Source organism: Syngnathus typhle, linkage group LG7 (assembly GCF_033458585.1).
Source record: "Syngnathus typhle isolate RoL2023-S1 ecotype Sweden linkage group LG7, RoL_Styp_1.0, whole genome shotgun sequence".
NCBI lineage: Eukaryota > Metazoa > Chordata > Actinopteri > Syngnathiformes > Syngnathidae > Syngnathus > Syngnathus typhle.
Window position 1 is genome coordinate 14,780,445 of NC_083744.1, and position 27,779 is coordinate 14,808,223.

The window sequence follows — 27,779 nt, forward strand, 5'->3', positions numbered from 1 at the left end:
TGACGTAAACAAATAAAAAAATAAAGGGTTAATTGCACAATAAATGAACTTTCTCACAACTGGGATCGAACTGAGTTCTTACCGAGCAGTACTAGAATAAAGTGTAATTGCGCGTTTATTACAGCAGGGGGCAGTGGCGCTCTCATTGTTACTTCTGTCACGTTTGCGACAGTGCAACATTTTACGACTTACAAGACAAGTTAGGATAGTCACGGTGGGGAGGGGGGGCGAGAATAGTTTTCTTCTTGCTAGGGGGGGGCGTAACAGAAAATAATTGAGAAGCACTGGGTTAAATAAAGGTTAACCTAAAAAAAAAAAAAAAAAAAATAAAATAAAAAGTGAACCCTGAACTTTGAACCCGCGGTGACACCGCGGTGACCCCGCGGTGACCCCGTGGTGACCCCGTGGTGACCCCTGGGTGACCTTTAAACCCTGAACTTTCAACTCTAGTTAAAAATCGAAAATGTGCACATGACCCCGTGAACTTTGAACCGACCTTTGACCCCTGGGTGAACTTTGAACCGTAAACTTTGACCTTTGACCCCTAGCTAATTACGTTTTTTTTTTTTTTTTTTTTTAAACCGGCATAGCAGAACGATCCATGGTCTTCAGATGCCGCGCTGTCGCCATCTCCTGGTCAGTTAGTGAAATGCTTTTGCTGATGTTTTTTTTTCTCTCAATTAAAACAAATCAATTAGCCAGTTGTGCTATTCCTGGGGGGGCGCGTGTGACCCTGGGGAACAGGCTTTTTTTTTGGCAGTACTAGAATAAAGTGTAATTGCGCGTTTACTACAGCAGGGGGCAGTGGCGCTCTCATTGTTACTTCTGTCACGTTTGCGACAGTGCAACATTTTACGACTTACAAGACAAGTTAGGATAGTCACGGTGGGGAGGGGGGGCGCGAATAGTTTTCTTCTTGCTAGGGGGGGGCGTAACAGAAAATAATTGAGAAGCACTGGCTTAACTGAAAGTGAAAAGTGCCACACCCGCCCTCACCCCCACTTTCTGATTGGCTGTTTGATCTGTGACGTCACTCGGACACTTCATTAGGTACACCGCCATTTTCAGGTGTACCTAATAACAGGCCAGTTCATTAGGGAAAAATCATGGCCAAAGCTTAACTGAAAGTGAAAAGTGCCACACCCGCCCTCACCCCCACTTTCTGATTGGCTGTTTGATCTGTGACGTCACTCGGACACTTCATTAGGTACACCGCCATTTTCAAGTGTACCTAATAACAGGCCAGTTCATTAGGGAAAAATCATGGCCAAAGCTTAACTGAAAGTGAATCACTTTAGGAAGTGATTCGTTCACTCTCGTTTATGAAAAAGAAATCGTTTTTTGAACGAATCGTTCACTCACGAGCCAAGACTAACAGCAACGCACACATAAACTGAGTATGTGCCGATGCCACAACATGACTTTGACTGATGTAAAGATTGAACTTAAGCATTTGCCTGCACTATATTTGTACAAAACTAAAAATAAAGAAAAAAAGGATTTGTGTTAAAGACTCCATATTTTCATTTCCATTTAAGACCTTCATTGAGGACATTTTAATGCTAATTAAAGCCTTCATTTTAGATAGATTGAATTAATACTTTTTAAGGATCGGCGTGAATCATGTCCTGGTTTTTGCATCACACAGCAAACCCAAAAGCTACTGATCTTATTGTTTTTAATCTGTCAACAGCACACAGGAGATCTGACATACAGATCACGTTGAAGAGAGTTCTACAAAATAAAGACAGAATGTTACACCACAATCCAAATGTTTCATTTTCCGGAGGTCACATGCAAGATTCAATGAGGCAAACTATGGAATGTTTAATTCATTCATTAGTGCAATCTGTAGCCTTCAAAGTCGATTTTTACAACACAGATTTAACCCTTTTTATTGTGTGTGCAAAATGTACATGAGAGAAAATGTTCAAATACAGTGGTACCTTGACCTAAAGCAGATTAATGGCATTTAAATTCATTTCAAATGATTTACTTTTTGAGTACTAAACACAATTAATTAAACTCCAAAGTCACGATACCACTGTAGTAAAATGAACACACGTAAGCAAGAAACAATAAAAGTAAAAAATATCTGTAAACCTATGCAAAGGACCGTCACCATTTTTTCTCAAGTGCTTGAATATCTGATGGATGCTATACTAATATTCACCACTAGGAGGTGAACAGCAGCTTTAACGTGTCTAGTAGTCCAGATATAAAATTGATAATTGTGTTCATGTCTAATGAAAAAAAAAAGTAGTTTGTAATGTTATTCATTAAAGATGCAAGAAAAAAAATTCTAAGAAAAAAATAACGTTGGAATTTATAAAGTTGTTAAACTATACCGTTGAGAGGTGTTATATATTTTAAGAAGTTTTTTTAAATACTTCCGAGAGGGAATGAAATAAACTTTTTAAATGAGTTGCTGCATTGTTGAGCTGAGGTGACCGTACATACTCAAGTTCAGTTTGAAAGAAAGCCAACTACAATTATGTAACTTGCTCTCGAAATTCCTGTTTAAACTGGATTGCACTTTTACCAAGCAGGGCTTCAAGCAGAACCAAAAAAAAAAAAAAGACATCAGTATGGTGACACCTGGAAAGTACCATTGTGAAGTTCCAACAGTGGAAAACCACTTTGGGATCAAATCCGGTCCCGGTTGATGTGGTAAAGACGTGGGTGGGTTGTGGGGTTACTAGGCCTCCGACTCCAGATCGTCTAGTCCGTCCCCGTCGGCCGTGTCGCTGTTCTCGGCATCCAGCAGCAGGAATTTGCCGTCGTTGGTGAGCGGCATGTTCTTCATCAGCTGGGCCAGAGCCGCGGGGTCCTGCCAATGACAGCAAAATTAAGGATTTGATCTGCTGCTGACATACCTGATTGAAATCATCAGGATTGTTATCCACCCTCTGCAAATGTCGTATGCATATTTTGATTGTGGTGTATTTTAGAGTTGCCACGTCACACTGAGGCATGTCTGCCAAGTTTTTTTCTCCCCCTCGTGCAGCAGTGGAACGTTGCACATTTGCTCCCTTGCAGCCTCTCGACACTTCTCTGCAGTGCGTTGGTGGTATAGTGGTGAGCATAGCTGCCTTCCAAGCAGTTGACCCGGGTTCGATTCCCGGCCAACGCAGTAGTTTTTTTTTCTCCTTCTCACGCACTGTGGCATGCTGCACTTTGCTTCTCTTGCAGCCTCTCTACACTTCACAGCTGTGCGTTGGTGGTATAGTGGTGAGCATAGCTGCCTTCCAAGCAGTTGACCCGGGTTCGATTCCCGGCCAACGCAGGCATTGCCTTTTCTCATGCACTGTGGAATGTTGCACTTTTCTTCTCTTGCAGACTCTCTGCTCTAAACTGCAGTGCGTTGGTGGTATAGTGGTGAGCATAGCTGCCTTCCAAGCAGTTGACCCGGGTTCGATTCCCGGCCAACGCAGTAGTTTCTTTTCTTTCTTTCTCCTTCTCATGCACTGTGGAATGCTGCACTTTGTTTCTCTTGCAGCCTCTCTACACTTTACAGCTGTGCGTTGGTGGTATAGTGGTGAGCATAGCTGCCTTCCAAGCAGTTGACCCGGGTTCAATTCCCGGCCAACGCAGTCATTCCCTTTTCTCATGCACTGTGGAATGTTGCAGTTTTCTTCTCTTGCAGCCCCTCTGCTCTAATCTACAGTGCGTTGGTGGTATAGTGGTGAGCATAGCTGCCTTCCAAGCAGTTGACCCGGGTTCGATTCCCGGCCAGCGCAGTCATTTTCTTTTCTCATGCACTGTGGAATGTTGCACTTTTCTTCTCTTGCAGCCTCTCTGCACTAATCTACAGTGCGTTGGTGGTATAGTGGTGAGCATAGCTGCCTTCCAAGCAGTTGACCCGGGTTCGATTCCCGGCCAACGCAGTCTTTCTTTTTTTCTCCCCTAATTTTTACATGACATTATTTATCTCTAAATAACATTTCTCAGTCTCATTGTTGTTGTTAGGTTCAAAGTAGATTACTTTTTTTTTTACAGCTTATTTGCATGCACATTAGATGAGGCTGGTTTTGGCTACCAAGGAAGTTGTGACCACGATAAAATTATTTCAGACTGTAAATATGCCTATATTTTAGAATAGCAGTAAATAAGTTTGATTCCTCGTTTTGATGCGTTGGCAAACTCACCTTCTTGGCCTCTGTAATATCCTTGGCCAAACTCATGGTGTAGCATATCTGCAGTCAGAGCACAAAGTGACATTTTACCAACATGTTATTGAAAAATGGAGGAAATAAAATGTCACCTTCTCTCCCTCTGTGTTGCTCTCAAAGACAAAGGCGGTAAAGGAGGGTTCGCCACCTTCGTCGTGGCCACCGCCGCCGCTCCAGTCGCGGCCTTCCACCACAAAGCCCATCAGCCTGCTGTTCTCCTGGTGGGCCGCAAACTGACACATCTCCCCCAGCTGGAACTACAGATACAAGAGCATACAAGTATGTCATGGCACCAAGACAGAGAGGAAACGCCAACTCGCCACTTTGCTTACGTTTATTCTTGTGACTTGAGTCTGAGGGTCTATCAGCCTAGTCAAAGATACAAAAGAGACAGTTGATCATTCAGAGGTCCTTTAGCTGCTACTTTGTATGCATTTGTAAGTCACTTGAATTCACTAAACAAATTTTTATAATAAGAAATTTTTAGAAAGTATTTTTGCATGCTTTAAATACTTTAAAGCTACTTTTGATTCTTACATATGTGGTGAAGAAATTAATTTCCTTTATTTTTTTTCGATTTTTGCATGCTTTAAATACTTAATTATTTGTTTTATTTTTTATCCTTAAATATGTGGTGAAGAAATTAATCTCCTTCATTTTGATTTTTTTTTCTGCTATTGGCAAACCACTATTTTATGCCCTTTTAGATGGAACTGTGTTGTCTGGCGTTGCAGCGCCACCTAGTGTGTGAATCTGCAAACTGCTTAGAGGTTATCTGTTATTCACTCTGTACGGGACTTTCATTACCTCAGGTTGCTGCTGGTCACCATCAGGTGCGACTCTGTAGTCCTGAAGATGTTGTGGATGGCCCGGGCAGCGAGCACTTGCCTCATGGCCTCGTAGATCACCTCCTGGTTGTCGCCGCAGCGCACCGCCATGGAGCCCAGGAAACGCACGGCAAACACCTGCTGCAAGAGGGAGTCTGCCCCCCCCCCCCCAGAAAGGAAATATTCAGCCAGGCTTATGTGCGGAAAACCCACCACAAAAGAGATACAATTAGTTGAGGATGATAAGAGAAATTGTTTACCGTCGCTTTCATGGCAACAGTCGTCATCCGTTTCGCCAAATGGATTAGTGCGTCTGCCAGGAAGGAAAAACATCATGATTAAAGCACTTCACTGACCCATTAGGAGGCATCTTGGCCTCCTGGAAATGACATCAGAAGTTACGAAAAGTCCAACGTGCAGAAAATGAGTCAACCTTGGCTTTGTTTGTCAAAAGAGCGAGCGCTTACTTCCCGTCCACTCGGTTCTGTTCCAGGAATTCAGAGGCGGGCAGCACGATGTCGAACTGGATGGGCGTCCCGGGGGCAATCAGGTCTTCCGGCTCCGGACCGGCTCCGGACTTCTGGGAGGCGGTGCTGGTGGAGAAAACACCCCCTGGTTTGGCCCTGTAACGGAGAGCAATATCTCAAAACGTTGATACATAAGATTATTTCAAACGTGATGGATACGAAAACTAACTTTGGATTTACAACGAACATCTCAACAGACCTGTCAGGGTCGGGCGAGCCTTCCTGCCTCTTTTCAAAGCTGGTGACTGGCGTGACGGCTTGGATGGCGGTTTGGTTCAACCGGATGGCCACAGCCTGGCGACATTAAACTTTTTTTTTTAAATTGCATCGTGTGGAGGAAATAGCAAAAGGCATCAATGTAGTTGGAGTTACCTCCGGGTTGTCAGTCAGGTAGATCTGTCTGGAGATGTTGTTGATGGTGCAAATCCACTGAGGAGGAAAGACGAGAGAGCTGACGCTTCACGACTGTCCTCACGTCATAAAATGAGTTCCTGGGTTGTTACCTCTTCATATTCCTTCTTGCTCTCCGCTTGCAGGATCATTGACCTGCGGACATCAATAAAACAATAAGCGTGTGCTGGGGGGGGGGGGGAAGGCGAAGACGTCATGCGAGGATGAGCGCCCGTACGCTTTTCCGGTGGGGGAGGTGATTTGGAAGCAGTAATGTCTGTCTTCGCACTCGATGGCCATGACCGAGCTGTTGTCCAGGTCCAGCACCATGCCCCCTGCCACAGCCCCCCTTGGCTGACACATGAGGTTGCCCCCCTGAGTGAAGAAGTAGAGGCGGTCCCACGCTGTGGTCACCAGGCCGGTTTTGCTGGACAGAGTCATGGGTCAAATAAGAATGGTCATCACAGGTGTAGTGTGTCTCTGTGGCGCAATTGGTTAGCGCGTTCGGCTGTTAACCGAAAGGTTGGTGGTTCGAGCCCACCCAGGGACGGAATTGGATTTTTAAGGAGAGTTGCTTTGGGGACAACTAATGACTATCAATCGTGACGACCTTAATTTCCAATTCTGTCTGACCTCAAAAGTAACTATTGGTATTAAGAACTATTTAAACTACAAAAGATGCTGAGGGCAAGTGAAGAAAAAAAAAGAGGGCGAAGTGACAGGATTCAGACTTTTTTTCTCAGAATCCTGACTTTGAAGTGAGAATTTCTACTTTCAAGTCAGAAGTCTGAATAAAGTGGGCATTCTTACTTTAAAGTCAGAATTCTGAGAATAAAGTCAGAATTCTCATTTTCTGACTTTAAAGTGGGAATTTTCACTTTAATTTGAATTCTGAGGAAAAAAAACTCAGAATCCAGTCACTCCCCCCTTTTTTTTTTCTTCAATGGCCCTAATCCTTTTACCGTAATAAACAAAACCCTCCTTTTTCTAAACACTTCCGCGAAGAGACCATGGAGGCATTCCTACTTCCTGATGTTGAGAAAACCAGCTTTCTGGATGAGTGTGCGGTTGACCGGCTCGCCGTCCTTATCCAGCGTGTAGACGGCTTCGTCCACGGACAGCAGCTCCTTCTGGGTCATGCGCATGGCCTCGGCCTCGGCGTCCAGTTGAGCCTGGATGCTAAACACAGCTCGCCGTTCAGAGCCAAAAGGCAGCTTGCCCGACCGGCTGTGAGACGTCTTTTACTTTTGCGTCACGTTCGACACCGAGACCAGAAAGTTGTCCAGCTTCCTCGACACCAACTCCAGGCCTTTCTTGAAGAAAAGAACCTGAGGAAGGAGCAAGTGTGAGTCCGACAGACGGAGAAACTATTCCGCCGTGCTTTCGTACCTGCGCTTGCGTGTAGCCTAGCATGGGTTCCAACATGGCCACCCTCTTGCGGTACTGCAGGGCATTGAGGGCGCAGTAATACTGCAGTGAGGCCTGGTGCTGCTTCCGGCGCGTGTACGCCACCTCCCTCACCATGTCGGCCTTCAGCTGTTACCCGAGAAAGATTAAGTGTATTTATGTGGCTCGTGAACGAGAGCACTGCAGTTCCATTAGAGATGAACAGCGGAAGGGGGCGGCACCTTTTCATTTTCCCTCTTTTTGGGTAAGCGGCTGTACTTGACCATGGCTGCCTCGTGCTCTGGATAATAAAAAGACATACACGTATAAATGACACGCAGACGAGAAATGAAGTCCTCATGTTGTGGACTTGCCGTCGGTGGCGATGCCGTAGATTTCCTTCAGCGTGCTTATCTCTGCAAAATCCAGAACAAAACAAAGTCACGCCGCAAAGTCGGCATGTCGGGAGAGGAAGGAGGTGAATGTGACTTGAATATGAGTTGTTATGCGGGTATGTTTCTACCCGTCAGATCTTTTTCTCTGAACTGGATCAAGGGGAAGACCATGGTGTCCGCCATCTGATTGGCGAGATCCGAGTGCAGCGAGTTCAGCTGAATGGCACATTGCGCAGAAAGAAAAAAAAACGTGAAGGACGTGAGCACGCGCACGCACAAAGACTTAACGAAAAGCATGGAGGCCAAACATCTTGACACAATGTCCTTACTTACTGAGTAATGTTTGTTACGCTACCAACAGCAATTTTCTATAAGCAGACCGCACTCCATATAGCACAAGAGTAATTACTTTCACGCCGCCATTAATCCTCCGCGCTTATCTAAAAGCAGGCGCTCTATCAATGGCGCAAGAGTTCAAGTTCACCAGATTAGCTGCTAGCGGTGGCGCTAATTCATGCTTGGAACTTAGCCTGTGCGTGATTGTTCTAAATTCGCGTGTGTTTAATGCATGTCGCTAAAATTCAAATTCAGGCCCGACTCGTCTGAGAGTTTAGATGTCGCTCCATCTTGATAAGGACGATAAAAGGTGGAGCAAGGTCCACGTAGTTGAGAAAGTCCGCACTTCTTCCCGGGCAGGTCAAGGTCTCACCTCCTGCACAGTTTTGGCAAAGTTCTGCAGCGTGGAGACCACTTCTTCATCACCTTTGCCGAGGGCAAAATTCTAAAATGGACAAATGAAGAATGATTTATTTACACTTTGACACATTTGTGACATTCATTGAAGTGGTTAGTTTTAGCGTCCGTTAGCGTGTACTTACTTTCTTTTCATAGGCAAGAAGCTGGCGTGAGAGCTGCTCTGTGGCCAAACCCATCTCGCTCTTTTTTTTTTTTTAGGAATGCACAAGACAGAAAGAATATTAGGTACACCCACGCATTGTAATGCCATCTTATTGTTGCAAGTACAATGTTGAATGCGAGTACCTGAGCTCCGTAGACACGCTGCATGGACTGCAGCAGCTGGTTGGTGTAGTCCGTGAGGTTGGCTGCATCCTCCTCAAACACGCTGAGCAAGGAACGAGTCTGAGGGTTGTGATAAAGTTGAATAAAATCCTTGACTGAGTCATTTTCACAAATTGTGGTTTCTTACAATCAGATTTTTTCAGATTGATCGTTCAGAAGCACATAATAACAGGATTCTACTACCTTTTCATACCTTATTATTATTAAGGAATAAACATATTTGCTTTAAAGTAGAATACGGAATTTATACTTGGCATCATATTCACATTTCAACTTCAGAATGAGCTGACTGGTGTAAAAAGAAAATGAGCCTCCAGCATGAGTTGCACTTAAGAAAAGCATTAAGATCCCAACTCCATGCAAGCCTCTGTATAAGTAAAGCATTACATGCGCATAATAATAACAACAACAGTAAACTATATCGAGCATGTGAGGCCTGGGGCACAATAGATAGATGTTATGACTTTCCAGCCCTCATAAAAAAAAAAAGAACCCAATTAATAAATGAATAACCAGTGACAGCGCCTCATGACGTTTACTGCTGACTGGTCGAGCCTAACAATGGAAACAATTCCCAGGAAATAAACCCAGTTTGGCATTACGTAGTCCAATAAAATGGAGCAATACGACTGTTGCTGAGCTATTACATATCTACATTATACGTGACAGTCGTTCCGAACAACAGGCGTCGGCTATATGGCACACTACACATTTGCTCAGCTAAATTGCTCAAAGAAATGTCAAATTTAAAGCGGAACGGGTAGTTTATTATTATTATTCTAACAGCGTAACAACTGGGTGCTGTCATCGACTACAACAGAGGAGGAGCCCATGCTAGCTAGCTAACTAGCGTCGTTCATTATTTTTCGTCATGTTGCAGCGTATGTTTGACGTGAAGGTGATAAAAACAACGCAGGCTTACCTGGGGACTGTCCTGCAAAGCGTCCTCCAGGAGTAGTTTGTGGTGTACGGCCGGCATTTTGTGAGCGGCGGTTAAGTAATGAATAATCAGGTCTTGAATTATTAAGCACGTCGGACTCTATTTCCCAGAGATCTCTGCGCGGGTGAGCCGGAAGTAGAACTCTGTCGCGTCTCGAAACTGAGCATTTTATACAGTCAGAAAGCAAACAAAAACATTTTTAATCACAAATTCATGTTAATATCAGGTTTATGTCTGATTTTTATGCATAAAGAATTTTTTTTGTAATTATTTGTTTCACAATCTGTCAAAAACACAGAAGAATTATGTAATTGTTCTCAAATAAAAATAAGGAGACTTAAAACATTATAATAAGAGCACGATTTCAAAAGTATTTGACAATTTTTCTGTTTCTAGCACCATACTGAAAGTAGATATGCTTTTATACACAATGGTTTCAAAAACACGCAAATAATGGCTTTTGACTTTGCAAATTTTTGCAATAAATAATATAGGAATAATTGAATAGTATAGTTTTTCAAAGGGGGGGCATAATTTAATAAATAGATGAATATAAATAAGTTAGACACAAGTCAAAGTCCGCCGTGTAGCGCTGGCCGTGGTTCCGAATTTAGGTTGTGTACAGCGGCCTCTAGTGGCACGAGATAAATGGAAAAGAGGACCAAGGCGCATAAATTAAAAATACTAAATAAGAGTGAAAATAAAAACAAAAAACAAAATAACCCGAGTAAATTGATGTTTCAAGAGATTCATATATTTAGTTTGTATTTATTTTGACTTTTATTTTGTAGTATATATATTTTTGTTCGTCTTACCATATATTTTAATGAAATGTAATAAAGAAAAAAGAATGGAAACATTTCAAAATATGGTACGCAGCATCCAATGCAGTGTTTCCCAACCAGAGGTACACACGAGCACATTGCAGGAGTTGTTTTATTTAACTTTTCAATTTACTACATTTTCATTTAATTTTTAATAAGCGTTTTAATACATTAATTTCATCAAAATGACTAGCTGGGAGGCACATAAAGAGTTATAAGTATCTTGAACCATTAACCAAAGCATATCGTTTAAAAAAAATTTGGAAACCGGAAAAGCAGCATTCTTTGCATAATCTGCAATGTTTTGGAATCGCAATCTCGATTTAATTAACAATGTAAATACTGCAGGGCAGCCATTGACAAAGAAAACAAGTCTCGACAGGCAGCGCAAACATGGCCTGGGCTGGAGTGCTGTTCCTTCCTCCCTCCCCAGCGGGTGGCTTGGCGCCTTAATTGCTTATGTGGTGGTTCCGAATCAGATGACTGTGATGATTAAGTATTTGCAAGCGTGGCTCAAAGTGGTCAGGAAAAAATGCAGATACAATTAACTAATTTCTAATTTGAAAGAAGACAATGCAATATTACAGTGTAATTGGATTTGGACTTTTTTGTTTGCTTGTCTCCAAAGTTTCAAGAGTACTTGTCGCTTTCTATTTGGTCATGTGTCAACTCAATACATCATAAGATTGCCCAGTGGCAGAACAGACGGGCCCCACACTGGGAACCCAACTTCCATCATCGGGTTTTCATGAGGCCTTTTCTGATCAATTTCAATAATTAATATGTTTTTATGTTAATATTTGCCACATTTGGTTATAGTGTTTATGTTTAAGGACAAAAATGTGTGTATGCCTCTCCATTGGTTAGTTCTACACACACTCCCTCCTTTCCTGGTTTCCAGGGCAACCATGTCAGGGTGTAACAGACGAGCAAATCATATTAAGGCAAAGCATCTTTCTCTCTTTGCTCTCGCCCACTGTAAACACACACACACACACTCCCCAGCCCAGCATGTGTATAAAAGCCCGCAGCACTGTGCTTCCTGGCGTACTCTCAGTGTAACTGTGAGAGACGCTTGCTTGACCTTCCCTCTCGTCCTCTCCTGATGTGTTGCTCATTCTTCACCTCCTCCTCGTCGTTACCGGGCGTCTGACGTTTGGACGACGGCTGCGTTCATGAAAAAAATGGGTTGTGGAAATTCGTCGGCCGCCAGCACCTCAGGAGGGGGTGAGTGTTTTTGTTTGAATTTTTTTTTTTTTTAGGAATATAAGACACAAACATGCGGTAGAGTTACGTGTGTGTCTGCACCAAAGATGGAAGGTGATTGGAATGTAAATGAAAAGCGTCGAGCTTGGACTCACTGATGAATGAATAGAAAGCATTTGCATAGGGAATGTGCCCACTTTGACTTCCAGTGATCCCAATTCTGGAGTTAAATTGCACATTGATTGCTTCTGCCCAAGCGCTTCAAGAATATCCTATCCAAGGCTTTCATTCATAAAAATACGATGTTGACAGTTTTTTTTTTTTACTCATTCATTCACCCAAACTGTCTTGTTCAATTCCACCTCTTTATTCCATACATCATATTATCGAGACATATGGATCCAACTTTGGGGAACCGGTTTAGCAAAGGCCCATCGTTTGTTTTCTAGTCCATAATCGACATGCTTGTTTGAATTTGGTGTGGAGGAATCCTGCAAACACCTTAAGGATGAACTAGAACAGAAATTGAGCTAAACAGGAAGGTGTCCCGATACTTTTGCCAATACCGGTTTTGTGTAAGTGCTGATTAGTGATCATTATGATGAATGATGAAGGTTGAGGCAGGTGCTTACTTTTCGGCATGAGCGTGTTACAGCCACGTTTTCGTCCCTTAAAAGACTTTGGATGGATTTTGCAATATCAATTTTATATTTACACTCCATTTGCAGGCTTCGCTTTCATTTTGGGATTTTTATAGACAATGGAGTTTTTTTTTATGTCGTGATACATATCTAAACGGGAAGATGAATTGGATATGTATCGTCCTAAAAAGTTGGATACAAATGAAATGACACTGTGCTGTCAATTCGACCTTCGGGCAAGATGGCCGCTCATCGACGAAAGGGTTCCAAAAAATAGACGATCGGAACTCCTGGTCAAGTGTTTGCTCAAAAGTCGAAAGTCAGAGAATTTCTTTATCATTGCAGCAACACGCTCAACTCCCTGGTGACGGCACATGTTTACGGTTTCCAACCCAACTAATCAAATCATGCCTCATTCAGGAACCTCAGCGGCTGAGTCACGCACGTCAATTTTCTTCAATTTCAAGCTTCGGTCTTCGGCGGACTCAAGTGACCGGCCATGCACACGCTGTACTGCTCATCCTTGCCCTTATTTACACAGATGCAATTCCTGAGATATGAAAGAGCTTTTGTTTGGACTCTCAATGGGCCCCTGTGTCATGTCAGCAGACTGCTTTTTTGACAGCTCCAAGGGAAATTCACTGTTTTTCCACTCGTGCAAATACTTGGGGTTTCTAGTAAAAAGATACATTTCATGTGGTTTCTTCCCTTATGGATTGTATCTTGTTATTCAAATTACTGGCTAAGGACATCTGTCGACCGTTATCTTGAATTTGAATCATTAAAGAATTTGTGGTCATAAAGAAAAACCGAGTGGAGTATTTTGATGATTATTCAGCCTGAGCACTTTCTGTGAGGGAAATACGCACCACACAATCAAATAATCGTTCAGGATGATCTTTTAAAATGGGCTTACTCTGATTAACTCATTCAATGCCAGCCCAGGTAAAAATGGATCTTTGACGTCTAGAGCCGTCAATGGTAGCGAATGAGTTAAAACAAGTCAAAGTGGTTGAAATGGTGGAAAATGGAATTTCGAAAAAAGTTCCCCGAACTTTGCGCATCACAACACGCCACAGTTGTTGCCTTTGTGCTACAGAACAAGCGTAATGTGGAACCGTGGTGTAACTAATCAGCAGATTTATTCCAAAGTCAACAAGTCCCTGGGGGTGCCTCTGCGTCTTCCAGATGTTTCTAAATCAACTGCTAGCAAGGTTTCCTCTAAGATTGAAGTGCATTTTTATCATTTTGTCATAACCTGACATCATGGCACGTTTCTTTTTTAATTATTTTTAATTCCAACATTATTGTTATCTTGAAAATGATATAAATGAGAACTATCAATCAAAAGAAAGAATAAAACTGCCTTTGGTATATATAAGATTTATCATAAGAACTGGAATTTACAAAGGCGGCAGTGAACTCAAGTGAACTCCCTTCCCAACATAACAGTAATTTGGCAAATAGTGAACAAGACTTCAAAATGGAAGCTCTGAGATATTTTTTGCCACTCTCAGTCAAGGATTGCTGTCAAACTAAATGTCAAATAAATTTTAAAAACATGTTCATTTAAGACATGACTTTGTCTAATAGCGTAATGCTAATGGTGGGGGAAAATGACTAATAATGCTATTTGTTAGCTTGTTTGGGCGTTTTGCATTTGCATTAAGCTAGCATCCGAGAATAGCTTCAAATTTCTAGCTCACAAGTCAAAGCAAAAAAAATAAAATCAGGGCACTCATATGTCAAGGCCCCAACTGTATTGTCAAATCATTGTTAAGTATTTCTCTCAGGACACAATTAAATACCTTAGAGTCCCTCAGCAAATATTCTGCGATTATTTGCGAGGAGGCCTTTGATGATTTGGATTAACAAAGAATAAATGTCTTCTCCATTTTCAGGGCCATCCGAAGCCTCCAGGGATGTGTGAGTACATCGATCAATACATCATTACATCTTTCTCTCTGCCTTATTGCATTGGAAAATAATAATAATATTTATCACATAACTTTAACCGCCATCACTTTTATACCATTTAACGTGATGGAAAGTGTCTGCCCTGACCCTTAATTACATTTACTAATCGCTTTCAGTCACATGCTGGCTTCATAAAAGCGGCCAAATGACCAAATGAAATTAAATTAAGGATATGTGAGCATGAAAGCAAATTCCTTTTCCTATCTCACAGGGCCAGTCTTTTTTTTTTTTTTTTTTTACTTTAAGAGGCCACATTTATCAAAGCCTGGGGAGGGGCTGTATGTTTTCCGGAAACAGTTTGTGTCCGTGTAAATGTTCCTTGATAAACATCAAAACAGTAAGCGCTGACAGCAGCATGTTAAGAAGACCTCACGACGCAGCAAAATATCACCAAACACACACACGCTATATGAAACATGAGATTAAAGCGACGAGTACATCACATAGTGTGAATTATGTGATGTAGTAAAAATGACATCAGGCAGGTTTTTTACCCCCAAGAGACATAAATAAAGCCATAAATAAACCAGACGCAATCATAACATGCCGCTTAATCCGATCATCATGCCTATCAGTTGCTAACACCGGAGTAAATCTCACAAGTGCGCTGGTGTGGAGGGGAGTGGAAAGGCTTTGAGCTGACATGTGCATCTTCTCTCAATCAGGACAGAAGATCCCTTGGCAGACGATGAGAAAAGAAGGTACTTTTCCTCCTCTGCCTTTTAACACATAAGTCTCTTTGGCTTTTATATTACTGCAGGGATTTAAGCGCACTTAATGAAGTCAACACTCAATCTGCTGTCCGCTCAGGAACTATGGCGGGGTGTACGTGGGGCTCCCGGCGGATTTGACCACGGTGGCCGCAAGTCAGTCCAAGCCGAGCCGGAAAGGTGCGAAAGCTGCTGACGACTCTTATAGGACAAATGAGGACAATGTTAGCGTGTGGCCTGCAGCATGATTACGCCATAACATAGTCTTGATAATCATGTGTTTTTTTTTTTTATGACTGCAATCATAACATCAATCTGCTGCAGTTCTTAAAATGTCATTTCGTTCATCGAGACAATTCAAAACATTGTATCTACCGTTCTGTGGTTCCACAACAACAATGACCTCCTTTTTTTAGAGTGAAGGAAATTATTATTTCCCATTCCCATTATTTGTCTCGTGATCTGACCTGTATTCTTGCAGACTAGCGGTCATCAGTGAAGAGGACCCCCAAAAGAGGTACGTGCACCATTTTCAGTCATGTCAAAATCACTCGCCAAAGCTCCCGTAGTGCACTGTGACCAGTGAAGAATGAATGAATGAATGAATGAATGAATGAATATTCAGGTAGGTAGGTAGGTAAGTAAGTAAATAAATAAATAAATAAATAGGTAAATAAATAAATAAGTGAATGAATAAAAAATAAAATAAAAACATAAACAAATAAATAAATAGATAAATAAATAAATAAATGTGAGTAGGTAGGTAAATAAATAAATAAGCAAATAAATAAATGGGTACATAAACAAATAAGTGAATGATAAATAAATAAATAAATAAATAACTAATATTGCTTGTCTTGACAGGCATATTCACCTTGAGGCACCCTCTATGGACTCCACCTTGGTGACTTCAGTGAGTGACGCGTCAGCCTTTTTCACGCGTCAGCCTTTTTCACGCGCCGCCTGAGTCAAGATGCAGACTTTTTGTCAGGTCTCAGAAGACGGCTTTGCCTCGTGGACTCGTTACGGAAGGCGCAGCCACACAGAGCCGAGCTCTGCGGACGCCAATTATCATCCTTCAAAAAAGAAGAAAAAAAAAGATGGGCATGGAAGTGGACAAGCGCCCTCTAGGGGATTTAGGGTTAGGGTTAGAACAACGGGCAGAGAGCGTCGTGACCGGACCTGTCAGTCACCGTGATGAAATGTCGCTGGCCAATTAAGATTTTATTTGATTATTATTTCTCTCATTAGCGGTCCGCAAATAGCAATCGCCACATCAGTGACTCACTGCGGGCCACAACGAGAATGTCAGAGAACCGTCGGGTGGTCCTTCAAGCTACGCTCACAAGCCACAATATAAAATTTGGTAGACCTACACAAATCTCTTACAATCCTACAAATTAAGGAAAAAATAAAAAGTCTTAAATAAAATGAATCAGAACTATAGTGACGTAATAATGTGCAGGTGTACCTAATGTTGTGGCCATCGAGTGAACCCTCACAGACGTTGTACATGACATTTCTGAATGTCCTTGTGATGTTTCACTCTTACTATCTTGGTAAAAATCGTCCCATGAAAAAAAACAAATGCACTGACCTTGGAATATGTTCCCCTTAATTCAACACGGATATGACAAATCTATAATTTGAAGGCTGAGAGGAACAAGAGGCACATTTGCAAGACATCCTCTCCACTTAATAATAGCTGTGATCCTGTTTTTTTCTTATGCCACTTACGTATTGTCTCACCTTTAAAGAATATAAAATCTCAAATTATTTCTATTTTTTCTGGTTATTTGTAAAATCACCATCATTATCCTCCCGAAAAACATAATCCAAAGTGCGCAAGGTCAAGATCATTCATCAGGCAGACTCTTGACAACCCGCCTCTAATTGAAAGCACCGGTGGAGGAGCGAAATTAGGCCAACTTTAAACACTCCACACTCAAGTGATTCCCTTTTTGTCATCAGTCGTTGATGGTTTTTTTCGCCACTTGTTCTGCGCTCGAGTTTGTTACCTGCTTTTCTTTTTCCCTGTCTCTCTGGATTCCGTCAAGCGTACGGCTTTGCCCTTTAAGATAGCTCCTGCTGTCTATGATGAATGTCACCGCCATTGGCCTGCACACTGGGGAGCAGAACATGGAGGCGAGTCACAGATTGAGTTCAGATTTTTTTTCTGTTTAAAAAGAAAGATTCCATAATTAATTTGACTTATACAACCTGTACAAGTGAATTTTCGATAGGGGGAGTAAAAATAAACAATGATGATCTTTCCCCGGCTCATGAGAGCTTACCGAGGGACAATCTCAAGCGAGAATTGGCTGAAATCCGCCCGATTGCTCTGCCATCAATCACGTCGGGGAAATTGAGTTGTGGGAGCGAGCGGCGGCCATGGAATGATGTGGCGAGGCGTTAACAGTCTACTGCTATTCTGTGCGAGCCTTCTTAACAAGCCACCGTGGGAAAAGAAGAACCTGGAACACCATGACACATGATTGCTTCTCTTCTACCCGTTCAATCATATCTTCGGTTTAAAAATCAGTTGAACCGTGAAGGCGAGCGATGCTTAATGTCGGATGCGACGACGACGTGCTGGAGCACACATCCTTTATCTTCAACATGATCACATCCCAGCTGCTCCAATCTATCGTCATCATGATTGGAAACCAATCATCCTTTTGTACCCAGGAGGAAGTTATTGATTTTTTTTATGGATTCAAATTCCAGACTAGGGCCGCACTGAATGCCAATTTATTTCTATTGAAACAATCATTGGTATTCAGGACTAATTCAGGACTAATCTAAATAAGTGATTCTCCAATCAAGGTCCTTTATTATTCTACAAAAGCTGCAGTAATACGCTTGTCCACTAGATGTTACCATTGTGCCAATGTGTGATCCACGTGATGTTATGCCTCCTTACCAACAGGTGGCACTGCAGCACAAGCTAAAACACAACTATGTTCTGAAGCAGGATGCAGACATGTAGCTTCTCTTGGAACCATGAAAAGTGAGATGTGCATCCAGGGGACTATCACCTCTCTGGACAAAAAAAACCCCCATTACTCGGTATTAGAACATTTTCTGGAGGCTTGAGCTGGACAATATCCTAATTTCACGACTACAACATCCTCCAGTGACAATTAGGATTGTCTCTGCTCTGGACTTGGAACTGGAATGTTCTCTTCTGTCTGAACTTCTTCCTGGTCTGATTCGATGCTAAATTTTATAATAATCGGTCAAAGGTTGGACACCCTTGTTGGACAAGATCCTAATTCGGCTTGGAAGCTCCCGTTGGTTTACCTTGACGAGTTTACAGATGGTGTCAAGTCCTAATTAAGATGGCTTTTTATTGTCTTCCAAAAGGATGACGTAGAATCCTGGAAACAGGTGTCCACTGGCTCAAACATTCACTGAGGAAAAGAACAGAGATCTCTTCTTCTTCCACCTTCATCAATGATATCATTGATAAAAAAAACAACTTCTGTGATCTGTCGGTTGATGTCCATTTTTTCCTCACTGAGGAGATAACTGACCGGTGATATAAAATTTAATCCGTGATGTGTTCATTGCAGATGCGGCATGCCAATGCTGATTAACAGTACAGTACCGCTCGTTTCATCTAAACATGTCAAGGCCTCGTTGCCTCAGCAGACGCACCACCATCACTCCAATTTCGAGCAACTCGGGACTGGACGGCTCTGAAAAGACTTGATGGCTATGGCTAACTTTGCTGTACAACTCTGGAGCCTTACTTGTGCTTTCAATTAGAGACAAAGGAGAGGCAGTCCAGTCCGGAGCAGCATGTGGTTCTGTTTAGAGCAGGTGAAACAATGTAGGAAAATAGATCCGTCATCCGCCGCATTCCAGAGACCAAAGAAGAATGGCGCTCGATCACAGAAGGGCTAATCTTGAGGTGAAGGAAGTTGAAGGATCTTCTTGCCATGTCCACTGCAATGTCTCCCCACTTCTTCAAAGAGAACCATCTTGGTGATTTGAGATTAAGCGTGCCAGATTTTGGACCTGTGGCTCCAGGGAACTAATTTACACATTCATCAATTTGATCGATTTAATCGAGGTTGGTGTCGGTCCATAGGAAAGTCCGTAGGTACGGATGCTATGGTTGGTAGCATCGGTAGGATACTTTGAACATTCACAGTGGATATCACCACAATTGAGATGTGACCCAATGTGTAGCCGAGCCAACTTCAGAACAATTTTGGTCTTTGCTTTTATTGCTGAAGTGCATCCAAACGCTGCTGCCAAAAACCCATTTGATCAGCAAAGAAACAAAAGCAAGCTGTGAACTCGGGCCCACAAAATAAGAACCTCCATAAAATGTTCTCAAGAGGTCGCAGAGTGCCTGCGGGCTCGCTCGTGTCTTACACTTTGGATCTCGGCGGACCTACTCGAGGAAATATTTAATAGGATGGAGGTGGGGGGGGGGGGGGGACACAAGGTCCCAAAGACAACGATGTGTATCTTTTAAGGAATGTTATTGACTCTCTCTTAATATAGCATAGCAGGTCAAGCGGAGATCAGATCAGTCTACAATCCTGTCGTTCCATTTCCAGATGCCCTTCATGCCGTCAGGGTCCGCCATGTGGTTATAGTCACTCCACTCGTTGGAAAGAATCTAGGTTAATATAGCAAGCGGGATCTGGACGTAACACTTTAGCGTTTATAGCTGGATAGCTAGCAAAAGGCATAGCGTGTGCTCGGAGCAGTAAATCAACGGATGTTTGGCACGGCGTTCCCTCGTAGGGCTCGACGGCCCGGCCAAGAAAAGCATTCACGTGCGCCATGAAAAAGGGGCGAAGATGAAAGAAAAGACGACACGCTGGAGTATTTTTAGCTTGGGTGGAAGCCCGGTCGGTGTCGTCTGGACGTAGATGAGCGATGATTTGATAGATCAGAGGAATACCTTTTTGCACTCCGCTTCCTCCATCGGTTATGTTATGGGAAATAGAACCGTAAAGATTCCGGGGGAAAAGTGATGCCAGAACCAATTCGACTGTGGCAGATAATTCACCCACTTAAAAATTCCATGCTCCAATCCAACTTTTATGTATTAAACACAGAAATAAGGGCTGACATGGATTTCTTTTTCAGTCCTCTTGAGGGCTAATTGGCAAGACGAGAAGGGGCCATTTGTCTTTGTTTTTACTGTGCCCACAAATCTGACATGTTCATCTAATCACATTTGGGAACGGGCAGACATTTTGAAAAAAAAAAAGCTTGTAAGATGTTAGACATTTAGCTTTTCATTTGGTTATGTCCCCCCCCGCCGCCATCGCCGTTTGACGGCTGGTGGCAGTTAATATCAGGAAACAGAAGATTACAGTCAATTTGATTTGAGCTGAGCAACTGATTGCGCCGACTCAATTCATCCCAACCTGTCATGTCCATCCTGCCATCTCAAATTGAGCGGAAAATTAGCAGTTCCAGCGCTAAATCAAAGTCCTGCTAGCATGATAGCGCTACATCAACAGTTCCAGCGCTAAATCACGGTTCTCCTAGCGTGATAGCGTTACATCACAGATTTTACAGTGGAACGTACTACAATTTTGGAGTTTTCCATTTTCCAAGCAGTAATTTGACTTACTCGTGAATTTCAGACATTCCGCCCTTCCAAAAGCGGCAATACCGAAGTTTTATCGTAAATAGACATCATAAAAAGAACAACACTAAAAGCGTTTTTTGATCCGAAGGATGTTTTTACTCGATTCTCTTGACTGGCTTCAATAAGAGATCCTGGCTGCTGGAGTTTTGGTTTTGATTTGAGTGACAAACCTTTGTGCCGTTAGCCAGTGACTACCACTTTCCCAAACAGTTTCAAACTACTCTTGCCTGGCCAAAAATCATGTTAGGCCTGCTTGGAACAACATTTGACAGCAGGAAAATGATCTGTCACAATTGACACAATGGCATTCGAAGCTGGAACGAGACGAAGGTGGAAAAAAGTTTAAAAATCCACCAATGGTAAGGGAGACCACATTGGATGAACTTGTGCTACGTCTGCGCTGCCAATTGTTCGAATAATATGAAATGTTTCAGAAGCAACAAAAAGAGTCCCCTGTCATTTTGGCTGACCCCGAGAAGACACAATCAAAAGTTTCCAGCGGGGAATCGCGATAATAACGGAGACACAAAGCAGCGCGGTTACGCTTTGGCGTGATTCTCTTCCTAATAAACCGCAATGAGGAATTTATCATGGTTAGTCTTTAAAATCGTAGTTCTCTGAAAAAAATACTCAGAGCTCAAGGAAAATTTATTCCTAGAGTTCCATAAGAAAAAAAATAGAACTTTATACTAACGAGTAATATTTTTGATCCGTATCATCGAATACTTTTCTTCTTTGGACGTTCCTCATTGATATTTTTTTCCACAGCTGGCTTCTCTGCAAGATTGACCCGTAATTACGGAGCCATTGCAACAAAACCATGTGTCCTCCTCGCCCCCCAAACCTTCCCGGTTCACGTAAGCCATTAAGGAGCTAATGGAGTGCACGCTACAATCGGAAAGCAGGTGAACCCGTAATCAGACGAGCACCGGCGGCAACAATTGCCTCTCACCCAACAATTAACCCGGCAATAAATCATCCCACAGATGCACCTTCACATGGGGTCCATCAGCCTCAGATTGGGGAGAGGCAGATGGGTCATGAAGAGAAGGGTGTAGCACCCAGAGGTTGGGGTTACCGATGAAGCGTTTGAAGTCTGAGATGTTATGCTTGGGGAAGAAAGGCGGGCGACCTCCTGGAGAGCCTGTTTAGAGTTTGGAACGGAGTGTTTTAGATTAGGCTTCCAATCTGTCTAACTAAGGCCAAATTTGGTGTTCCATTGTTGTGTAAACAGTGACCTTTGCCCTGGTGACACATCCAGCTCTTTGTCTTTCATCAGCACAAGCACAACTGCAAATGCGTCCGATTGTTTTTTTGTCCCATGGTGAGACTTGCAAAAAACTACGCGAGTACAGCAACAAAGTATTCTTTACTTCCTGAAGCCGGCCAGCATATGTGTGTGTGGAGCCGCCGTGGAATCAACATTCCCTTCCCGAGATTCCCTGGTGATTAGGTTACCGCGTCTGATCTTGGCCTAATGTGGCGGTTCCGATCCAGACCCGTCCAAGTTGTGTTGTTTGACGTTCTGATAAAATATTTCCGGCTGTTAATCAGACACAAATCATGCAGCAAAAGGATCTCTTCCGTATGTTGTTTGGACACAATAATCACTTTTTGTTTCAGCAAAGACTATTTACAGTTTTGCATAATAAATGTCATGATCAAATGCTTTTTTTCTTTTTATTCAACCAAATGAAATTAATGCAAAATCTGTTTTTGATATTAGTGCAACATTTTTACAACATTCATTCCCGGCCGGGTGTTTTAAAAATATCTGTGATATGCTTTCATGAAAATAATGGATAAGAATTATGCCACATGTTTACATCATTTGACAATATAGTGCCTGAGGGCTCAGGTAACAACCAATCCCGGTTTACATGTTTCCTGTGTTTGGTCATGGGATGTTCGCAGGCCAAGCCCTTAGGCACTGACTGTGATATCATTTCGAGTCAAACCCAAAATCCAAAAATAAAATTCAGTGATGCAATCAGCGAATGACAACTCAAAAGCTAAATGCGTAATTAATCCATCAATCGAAAGTCGGTTATTATGTTTTACTTTTGCATGTTATTTCATACTGCAAAACGTATTGCAAAAAATTGTGCCACTGAAACTTAAAAGTTTTTATGATGGCCCAGGACTGATGATATTTCCATTATTTCTAATGGCGGGGGGGAATTTGCCTCCTCTGAGAGTGGACACGTTAAAAAAAAAAAAAGAAAAAAAAAGACCTCCTTAATCCCATTTATGATTTAAGCCAGAGATGAAATGTTGAACAAATACCTGGGACACAGCGTAGGGAGCCAAAGAAGAAGAAAAAACCGAGACAGTGAAGCTTTTCTCTCTAATTATGCTATTCCAGGAGCCATAATGATCCCTCTCTGCCTTTTTTACTCTCACTAAATAAAAAGCCTCCAATGCAGAGCTGCTGTGCCAAGCCACGACTGTCCTCTCCACATCCTCTCATCTTCCCACCCAAAACGTCCTCTTGCCAAGGAGTGTGCATACATTCACCCCCCCCCCCCCCCCAAAAAAAAAAAAAAGTTGCCCTTGCCCTTGTTTGGACTTGATATCAAGGAGAAGAATTCAAAACAAATGTGTTGCAGACAGATGTTTTCTTTTGGGGCTTTCTTTATGCCTGCGCTGTAGCGGAGGTGGCGACAGCTAAATGTGAGGTTACATAAGACATGGCGGAACTTTGGTCAACGTGCCCGAATGTGCGGTAATGTACTTTAATTCCCCTAATTACCTTACAAGGAGATTACGTTTTGGCCATGTTTTTTTCGGGATTTGCTTTACGAAACAAGCGAAACTTCAATGAAAGAAAGAAAATGTTATATTCGCTTGTTAATCTGCTTAAAGTTGCAAAATTAGGAATTATATTTAGGAAAGATGGCAGACTTGGCTATTTGTTTAAAATCTGGGATTACTGCCCCCTACTGGATGGATGAATGGGCAAATGAGATCAGAGTTAAAGAGAAAAGTTACTTAGTTAGACTTTAAAATACACAAGGCTAATTGTGTATTAATTATGTAATCAAATAATGAAGTGATTTTACTTTAATAATTTTATTGTTTGTATTAACAGTCCACCGATGGAAACCCAAACCACTGAGTTTGACACCTCTAGTAGCATATTTCCTAGTTTTACACCTCGTTGGCGTGTTTACCAAGGTGAACTCATTATTTCCTGAGCAAGGCCTCAGGGGTCAGGGGTCGTGTTTGCTGTGAAGCTTACACATTAGGCCCCGGTGAGTTTTTGCAGTCGGCGAGGGTCACAAAGGACGATTGCTTTCCAAACTGAAAATTCTGGGGATGTTTGAATCGGGGCATGTTGTTAATAATAAAAAAATAATAATAATAATAATAAAAAATATATATATAATAATTTGGGGGATGTTTGAATCGGGGCGTGTAATAAAAAAAATAAAAATAAATAAATATGTGTTTGAGACCCACACACAAAAGCTGATCCATACGCAGGGCGAAAAGAATGAATGTAAAGAAAAACATACGGGCTGGATGCGAGTGCGGTTGGAGCGGGAAGGGACGGGGTTAAAAATAGCATGCGGGTGACGCGGGTATCTCATAATGGCGTCCGGGCTAGACTGGAGGCCCGATCTGCCTCATTACATGCCTTGACATCACCACAAGGGACAAAAAATGAGGCACTTGTGGCTTTTTTTTTTTTTTTCCAGTTTACAGAGAAAAGAAGAGCTGCACGACTACCAACTCAAGTGACACACTAAAAGCGCTGGATTGAAAACCAACAATCTTCGCGCCTCCACCGATTTATCCTCAAGTGCTGTTTGACCTTTTGGACCGAGCCGCCGGCGCGAACGGGAGCGGCTTACATAAGCCCACAGCTGTTATTCCTCTCGAGTTGATCATGGATGTGCTGACCTGTGCGAGGTAGTAGCAAACGGCGTGCGATGAGACGTGCGTGCGAGGCGGGGGAGTTGTTTGCGCGTCAGACAGCGTCACCCTGTCATTAGCACCCCGGCGTGTTGATTACGGGTGCTGCGTGCAACGCCTGTGGAGCTGCACCTGGCTAGCAGCTCACACCTGCCCTCAGCCCCGGAAGCCGCCCAGCCGCTTGCTCTTCATTTATATCGATTTGAAGACACGCTACTGCAGACTATTCCTGGAGACTGTACTGTATTGTTAAATAAGATAAACTAAGATAGGATAAACTAAGATATGATAAGATGAGATAAGCTGGTTAAGATATGTCACTTCTAGGCGATGTGGCACTTAGCATTGACAGCTTGACAAATTAATAGGTGCACATGTCTCTCCTTCTTCCTGTCATTTCAAAATAAGAGCTCGTCACAGTTGCTACCACCTGAAAGTCACTTGTTCATTTTAGTTTTGCATGCAGGAAGCTGCTAAAATTTGCACGACAGGCCTCAATTGACACGTTCCCCGAAAAAAATACTTTGGCACCAATCGTCTCTTATGTAACGGCATGGAGACAAACATCTCACACCTCATCCTTAACGAAAGCCTCACCTGTCAAAACACGTCAGCGAGGCTCCCTTGCCTTGCGTAACGGACAATAAGCATCGCCGATTTTATAATCCGCGGCCTGGAGAGTGACACCTGAGGCTAAACACGAGCTAATGATGACAGCTTGACAAATGACGCAACCCGCTACCTTGATATTTGCTTCCCGAGTCGCTTTCAGGTGTTTTTTTGCGTGCAGTTGAATGAAATGATAAAATCTCTAATCCATTTATTTTAAAGGGTGTTTCGAGAACATCCATCCCTGCAGAGTTGCGTCCACATGGGTTGTGATTGCCGTGGTCGCCGGGGACACAGCGTGAATGCAACATCAGCAGTCGACTTCCCGCTGCAAAACAAAGGCGGCTGGCAAAATGAGAAGATTTACTCGTCTCATCACAAGTGACTCACTATGGCGACCCCTGACGGGACATGCCTAAAGTCACAACAAGTGCGCTCTTCCAAAAAGTCCGATTATTCCAGTAACCTAAAACAATAGCATGTGGACAAAAAGGTCAACATGTCATCAAAAACATTTTGTGCCCACGTTTGTGTAGACATGCCCTAAATCTGCTGATGAAACAACTCTATAAAGAAGCTTTACGACACACAGCCCGTCCTCCCGTTCTTTCGCTCCTCGCCTGACTGTTCATTCCAGTAATGAACTTGCGGTGATTTATATCCTCCTCTGCACAGACAAAGGTGGCACACAGCCCGAGAGGTGAAAGGCTACTCCTTGCTCGCACACATCCAACCACACACACTTGCCACATTAGCAAAGCTCTGCTCCGTATATCATCATTGCACCACCTCTTAAGTAGGTCAATAAAAAGTTTGGATGTGGATTCTCTTAAGCCAAATAGAGGACAAGACTCCAAGGTGGCTTCATATTTTTAGGCAAGAATATGATTTATGATGAAACCGGACATGCACGGAGAAAGTTATGTGTGAGTTAACATTTGCAATGGTTGCCTTGTCTCAAGACAATTTTAGGAATTAGATACCAATGAGCCATGGAAAGAATTTTGTAGGATATTGTAAATAAAAAACAAAGAATGCTGTACATATTCTACAGTTTTTTCCCCCATACAAAAATTAATTGTAATGGCACATCCACTACAGTAGGTGGCAGTGGTGCTCTCATAGAGTGCGCAGCGAGTATAAATAATGTCAAAACGTTTATGACAAGCCGTCAAACTGGCCATCCATCACGCCGTTAAGGACGTGGATGTGTTACGATGGAGGGATTTCCTCATGACTGCTGTGTTTATTCTTCTTCTGATTTAAGGAGGTGTTTTTGGAAGGTATGCGGTGGGGGGGGGGGGGCTTCGGAACTATATGAGCCAAACAAAGCTAGCGTTGCTTCCCTTCACAATAAAGTCAGTGTGAAACGCATATAAAGTTACCGTAAGGTCACAATGAATGCGGGGCGATGAATGTCCGACCCGGCCAGGCGGGTCAAACCCGGCGAAACTAGAGCTGCTAACTTGAGTCGTTAAGATTTGCACTATTGGAGACTCTTGGGACTGTTACATAGTGAAGGAATACATTGGTACAAAACTTTTTTTTATGAGGTTTTAAAAAAAGAATTCTCAGTTGCATAAAAAGACCGCTGAAAATGCAACGCTCATCCATCATGTCATTAATGGCGACCAAAGAGCTGAAAGCGTTCAATCACAAATTGGGCCAACATGTGCGGACTTTGCCGATGTGTCAGAAAACGTTCCGGGAACTCCAAAAATGAATCCCACAGCTGGAATGAGGGACTTGACTCGCCAGAAAAAATGAAGAACTCATTATTATTTAATTATATTTAATCATTATTTAATTAATATTATTATTTATTATTTAATAAAATTTATTTTATTTAGACTTGTGTCACCGCATAGAACAAATTATTATGAGGAATATTTTTAACTTCCTCTTTAAAATTTATTGCGCTTCAAAGTTAAATAAACATAGCAACAAAATGTTTAGCAACATGTTTAAATGATTAAATGCAATTTTGAAAATTAAAAATATTTGTACTGGATTGAAAAAAAAAAAGCTTTCTTGTACCACTAGAGGGGGCCCAAGAAACCACACTTTGCAAATCACTGTGGATGGATTAACGCGTAAGCAGGACTTTAGGTGGAGGTGCACAAAGGTGTTGTTTTCAAAACTCATCTCGTTTTCCATCTGGGCCTCATTGAGCATCCCGAATCTCATCTGAGCTATGTAACACCGTTAAGAATCATTTCTTTAAATGAGGTGCTCATTCAGGGGGTCACATATCACATAATCACTGCAAGGTCAAGCTTTGGAATTGCCATTGGAAGGGGAGGGGGGCGAATTCCCCCTCACAGCCCGTTATGGAGGTGACTCCAAGGTTGAGCTTTATGGACCGAGCATGCAATGTTCCACTGAGGAGGTGTTCTGATATGAGTTCTCTCTCGGAGGTAGCGGGTTTATTGTTCCAGTGAAAGAGGAGACGATTGATGCCTATAGGTAGCAGGGCCGGGTGTCTGGAATGTATTACAAGTCCGTCTCCCACTCATGAAAGGAGAAGAAAAGAAAAATCACAACACGGCGCTCT

General features: G+C 42.5%; 2 protein-coding genes and 7 non-coding genes across 10 annotated transcripts; 8 read left to right on the forward strand and 1 right to left on the reverse strand.

The window, feature by feature from the left end:
- Nucleotides 1-1,661: 1,661 nt before the first annotated feature.
- Nucleotides 1,662-9,840, reverse strand: appl2 (adaptor protein, phosphotyrosine interaction, PH domain and leucine zipper containing 2). Its single transcript, XM_061283763.1, has 21 exons — nt 9,700-9,840; nt 8,739-8,837; nt 8,576-8,635; nt 8,407-8,478; nt 7,826-7,913; nt 7,677-7,718; nt 7,545-7,603; nt 7,306-7,452; nt 7,162-7,244; nt 6,943-7,095; nt 6,155-6,343; nt 6,030-6,072; nt 5,899-5,955; nt 5,726-5,820; nt 5,467-5,622; nt 5,260-5,312; nt 4,980-5,154; nt 4,505-4,541; nt 4,265-4,429; nt 4,149-4,196; nt 1,662-2,830 (listed from the first exon to the last, which is right to left on the reverse strand). The coding sequence occupies exons 1-21, from the start codon at nt 9,754-9,756 to the stop codon at nt 2,699-2,701; spliced, it is 2,010 nt and encodes a 669-aa protein (XP_061139747.1). The 5' UTR covers nt 9,757-9,840; the 3' UTR covers nt 1,662-2,698.
- On the forward strand, nt 3,062-3,133 carry trnag-ucc (transfer RNA glycine (anticodon UCC)). The gene has a single exon. It is a non-coding gene; the product is annotated as a tRNA-Gly (tRNA).
- On the forward strand, nt 3,215-3,286 carry trnag-ucc (transfer RNA glycine (anticodon UCC)). Its single transcript has one exon. It is a non-coding gene; the product is annotated as a tRNA-Gly (tRNA).
- On the forward strand, nt 3,362-3,433 carry trnag-ucc (transfer RNA glycine (anticodon UCC)). The gene has a single exon. It is a non-coding gene; the product is annotated as a tRNA-Gly (tRNA).
- trnag-ucc (transfer RNA glycine (anticodon UCC)) lies at nt 3,522-3,593 on the forward strand. The gene has a single exon. It is a non-coding gene; the product is annotated as a tRNA-Gly (tRNA).
- trnag-ucc (transfer RNA glycine (anticodon UCC)) lies at nt 3,669-3,740 on the forward strand. Its single transcript has one exon. It is a non-coding gene; the product is annotated as a tRNA-Gly (tRNA).
- On the forward strand, nt 3,816-3,887 carry trnag-ucc (transfer RNA glycine (anticodon UCC)). The gene has a single exon. It is a non-coding gene; the product is annotated as a tRNA-Gly (tRNA).
- Nucleotides 6,393-6,466, forward strand: trnan-guu (transfer RNA asparagine (anticodon GUU)). Its single transcript has one exon. It is a non-coding gene; the product is annotated as a tRNA-Asn (tRNA).
- A 1,715-nt stretch (nt 9,841-11,555) lies between the features above and the next one.
- LOC133157334 (overexpressed in colon carcinoma 1 protein homolog) lies at nt 11,556-16,853 on the forward strand. 2 transcript variants are annotated; one of them, XR_009714997.1, is made up of 7 exons: nt 11,556-11,768; nt 14,290-14,314; nt 15,031-15,066; nt 15,176-15,255; nt 15,557-15,592; nt 15,940-15,988; nt 16,067-16,853. XR_009714997.1 is itself a non-coding variant. In XM_061283777.1 (6 exons), the coding sequence occupies exons 1-5, from the start codon at nt 11,717-11,719 to the stop codon at nt 15,559-15,561; spliced, it is 198 nt and encodes a 65-aa protein (XP_061139761.1). In that variant the 5' UTR covers nt 11,563-11,716; the 3' UTR covers nt 15,562-15,592; nt 15,940-16,853. The 2 variants fall into 2 exon arrangements, 1 of the variants encoding a protein (XP_061139761.1); XM_061283777.1 differs by having other exon boundaries at nt 11,563-11,768; nt 15,940-16,853.
- The last annotated feature ends 10,926 nt before the right edge of the window (nt 16,854-27,779 follow it).

Excerpts from the sequence above, each read along its gene's own strand:
- appl2 (XM_061283763.1), bottom strand. The coding sequence starts at position 9,756 with ATGCCGGCCGTACACCACAAACTACTCCTGGAGGACGCTTTGCAGGAC. Across the intron at positions 7,245-7,305 it reads TAGGCTACACGCAAGCGCAG|GTTCTTTTCTTCAAGAAAGG; the intron begins GTACGAAAGCAC and ends CTCCTTCCTCAG. Across the intron at positions 4,197-4,264 it reads GCAACACAGAGGGAGAGAAG|ATATGCTACACCATGAGTTT; the intron begins GTGACATTTTAT and ends CTCTGACTGCAG.
- LOC133157334 (XM_061283777.1), top strand. The coding sequence starts at position 11,717 with ATGAAAAAAATGGGTTGTGGAAATTCGTCGGCCGCCAGCACCTCAGGA. Across the intron at positions 11,769-14,289 it reads CGCCAGCACCTCAGGAGGGG|GGCCATCCGAAGCCTCCAGG; the intron begins GTGAGTGTTTTT and ends CTCCATTTTCAG. Across the intron at positions 15,067-15,175 it reads GCAGACGATGAGAAAAGAAG|GAACTATGGCGGGGTGTACG; the intron begins GTACTTTTCCTC and ends CTGTCCGCTCAG.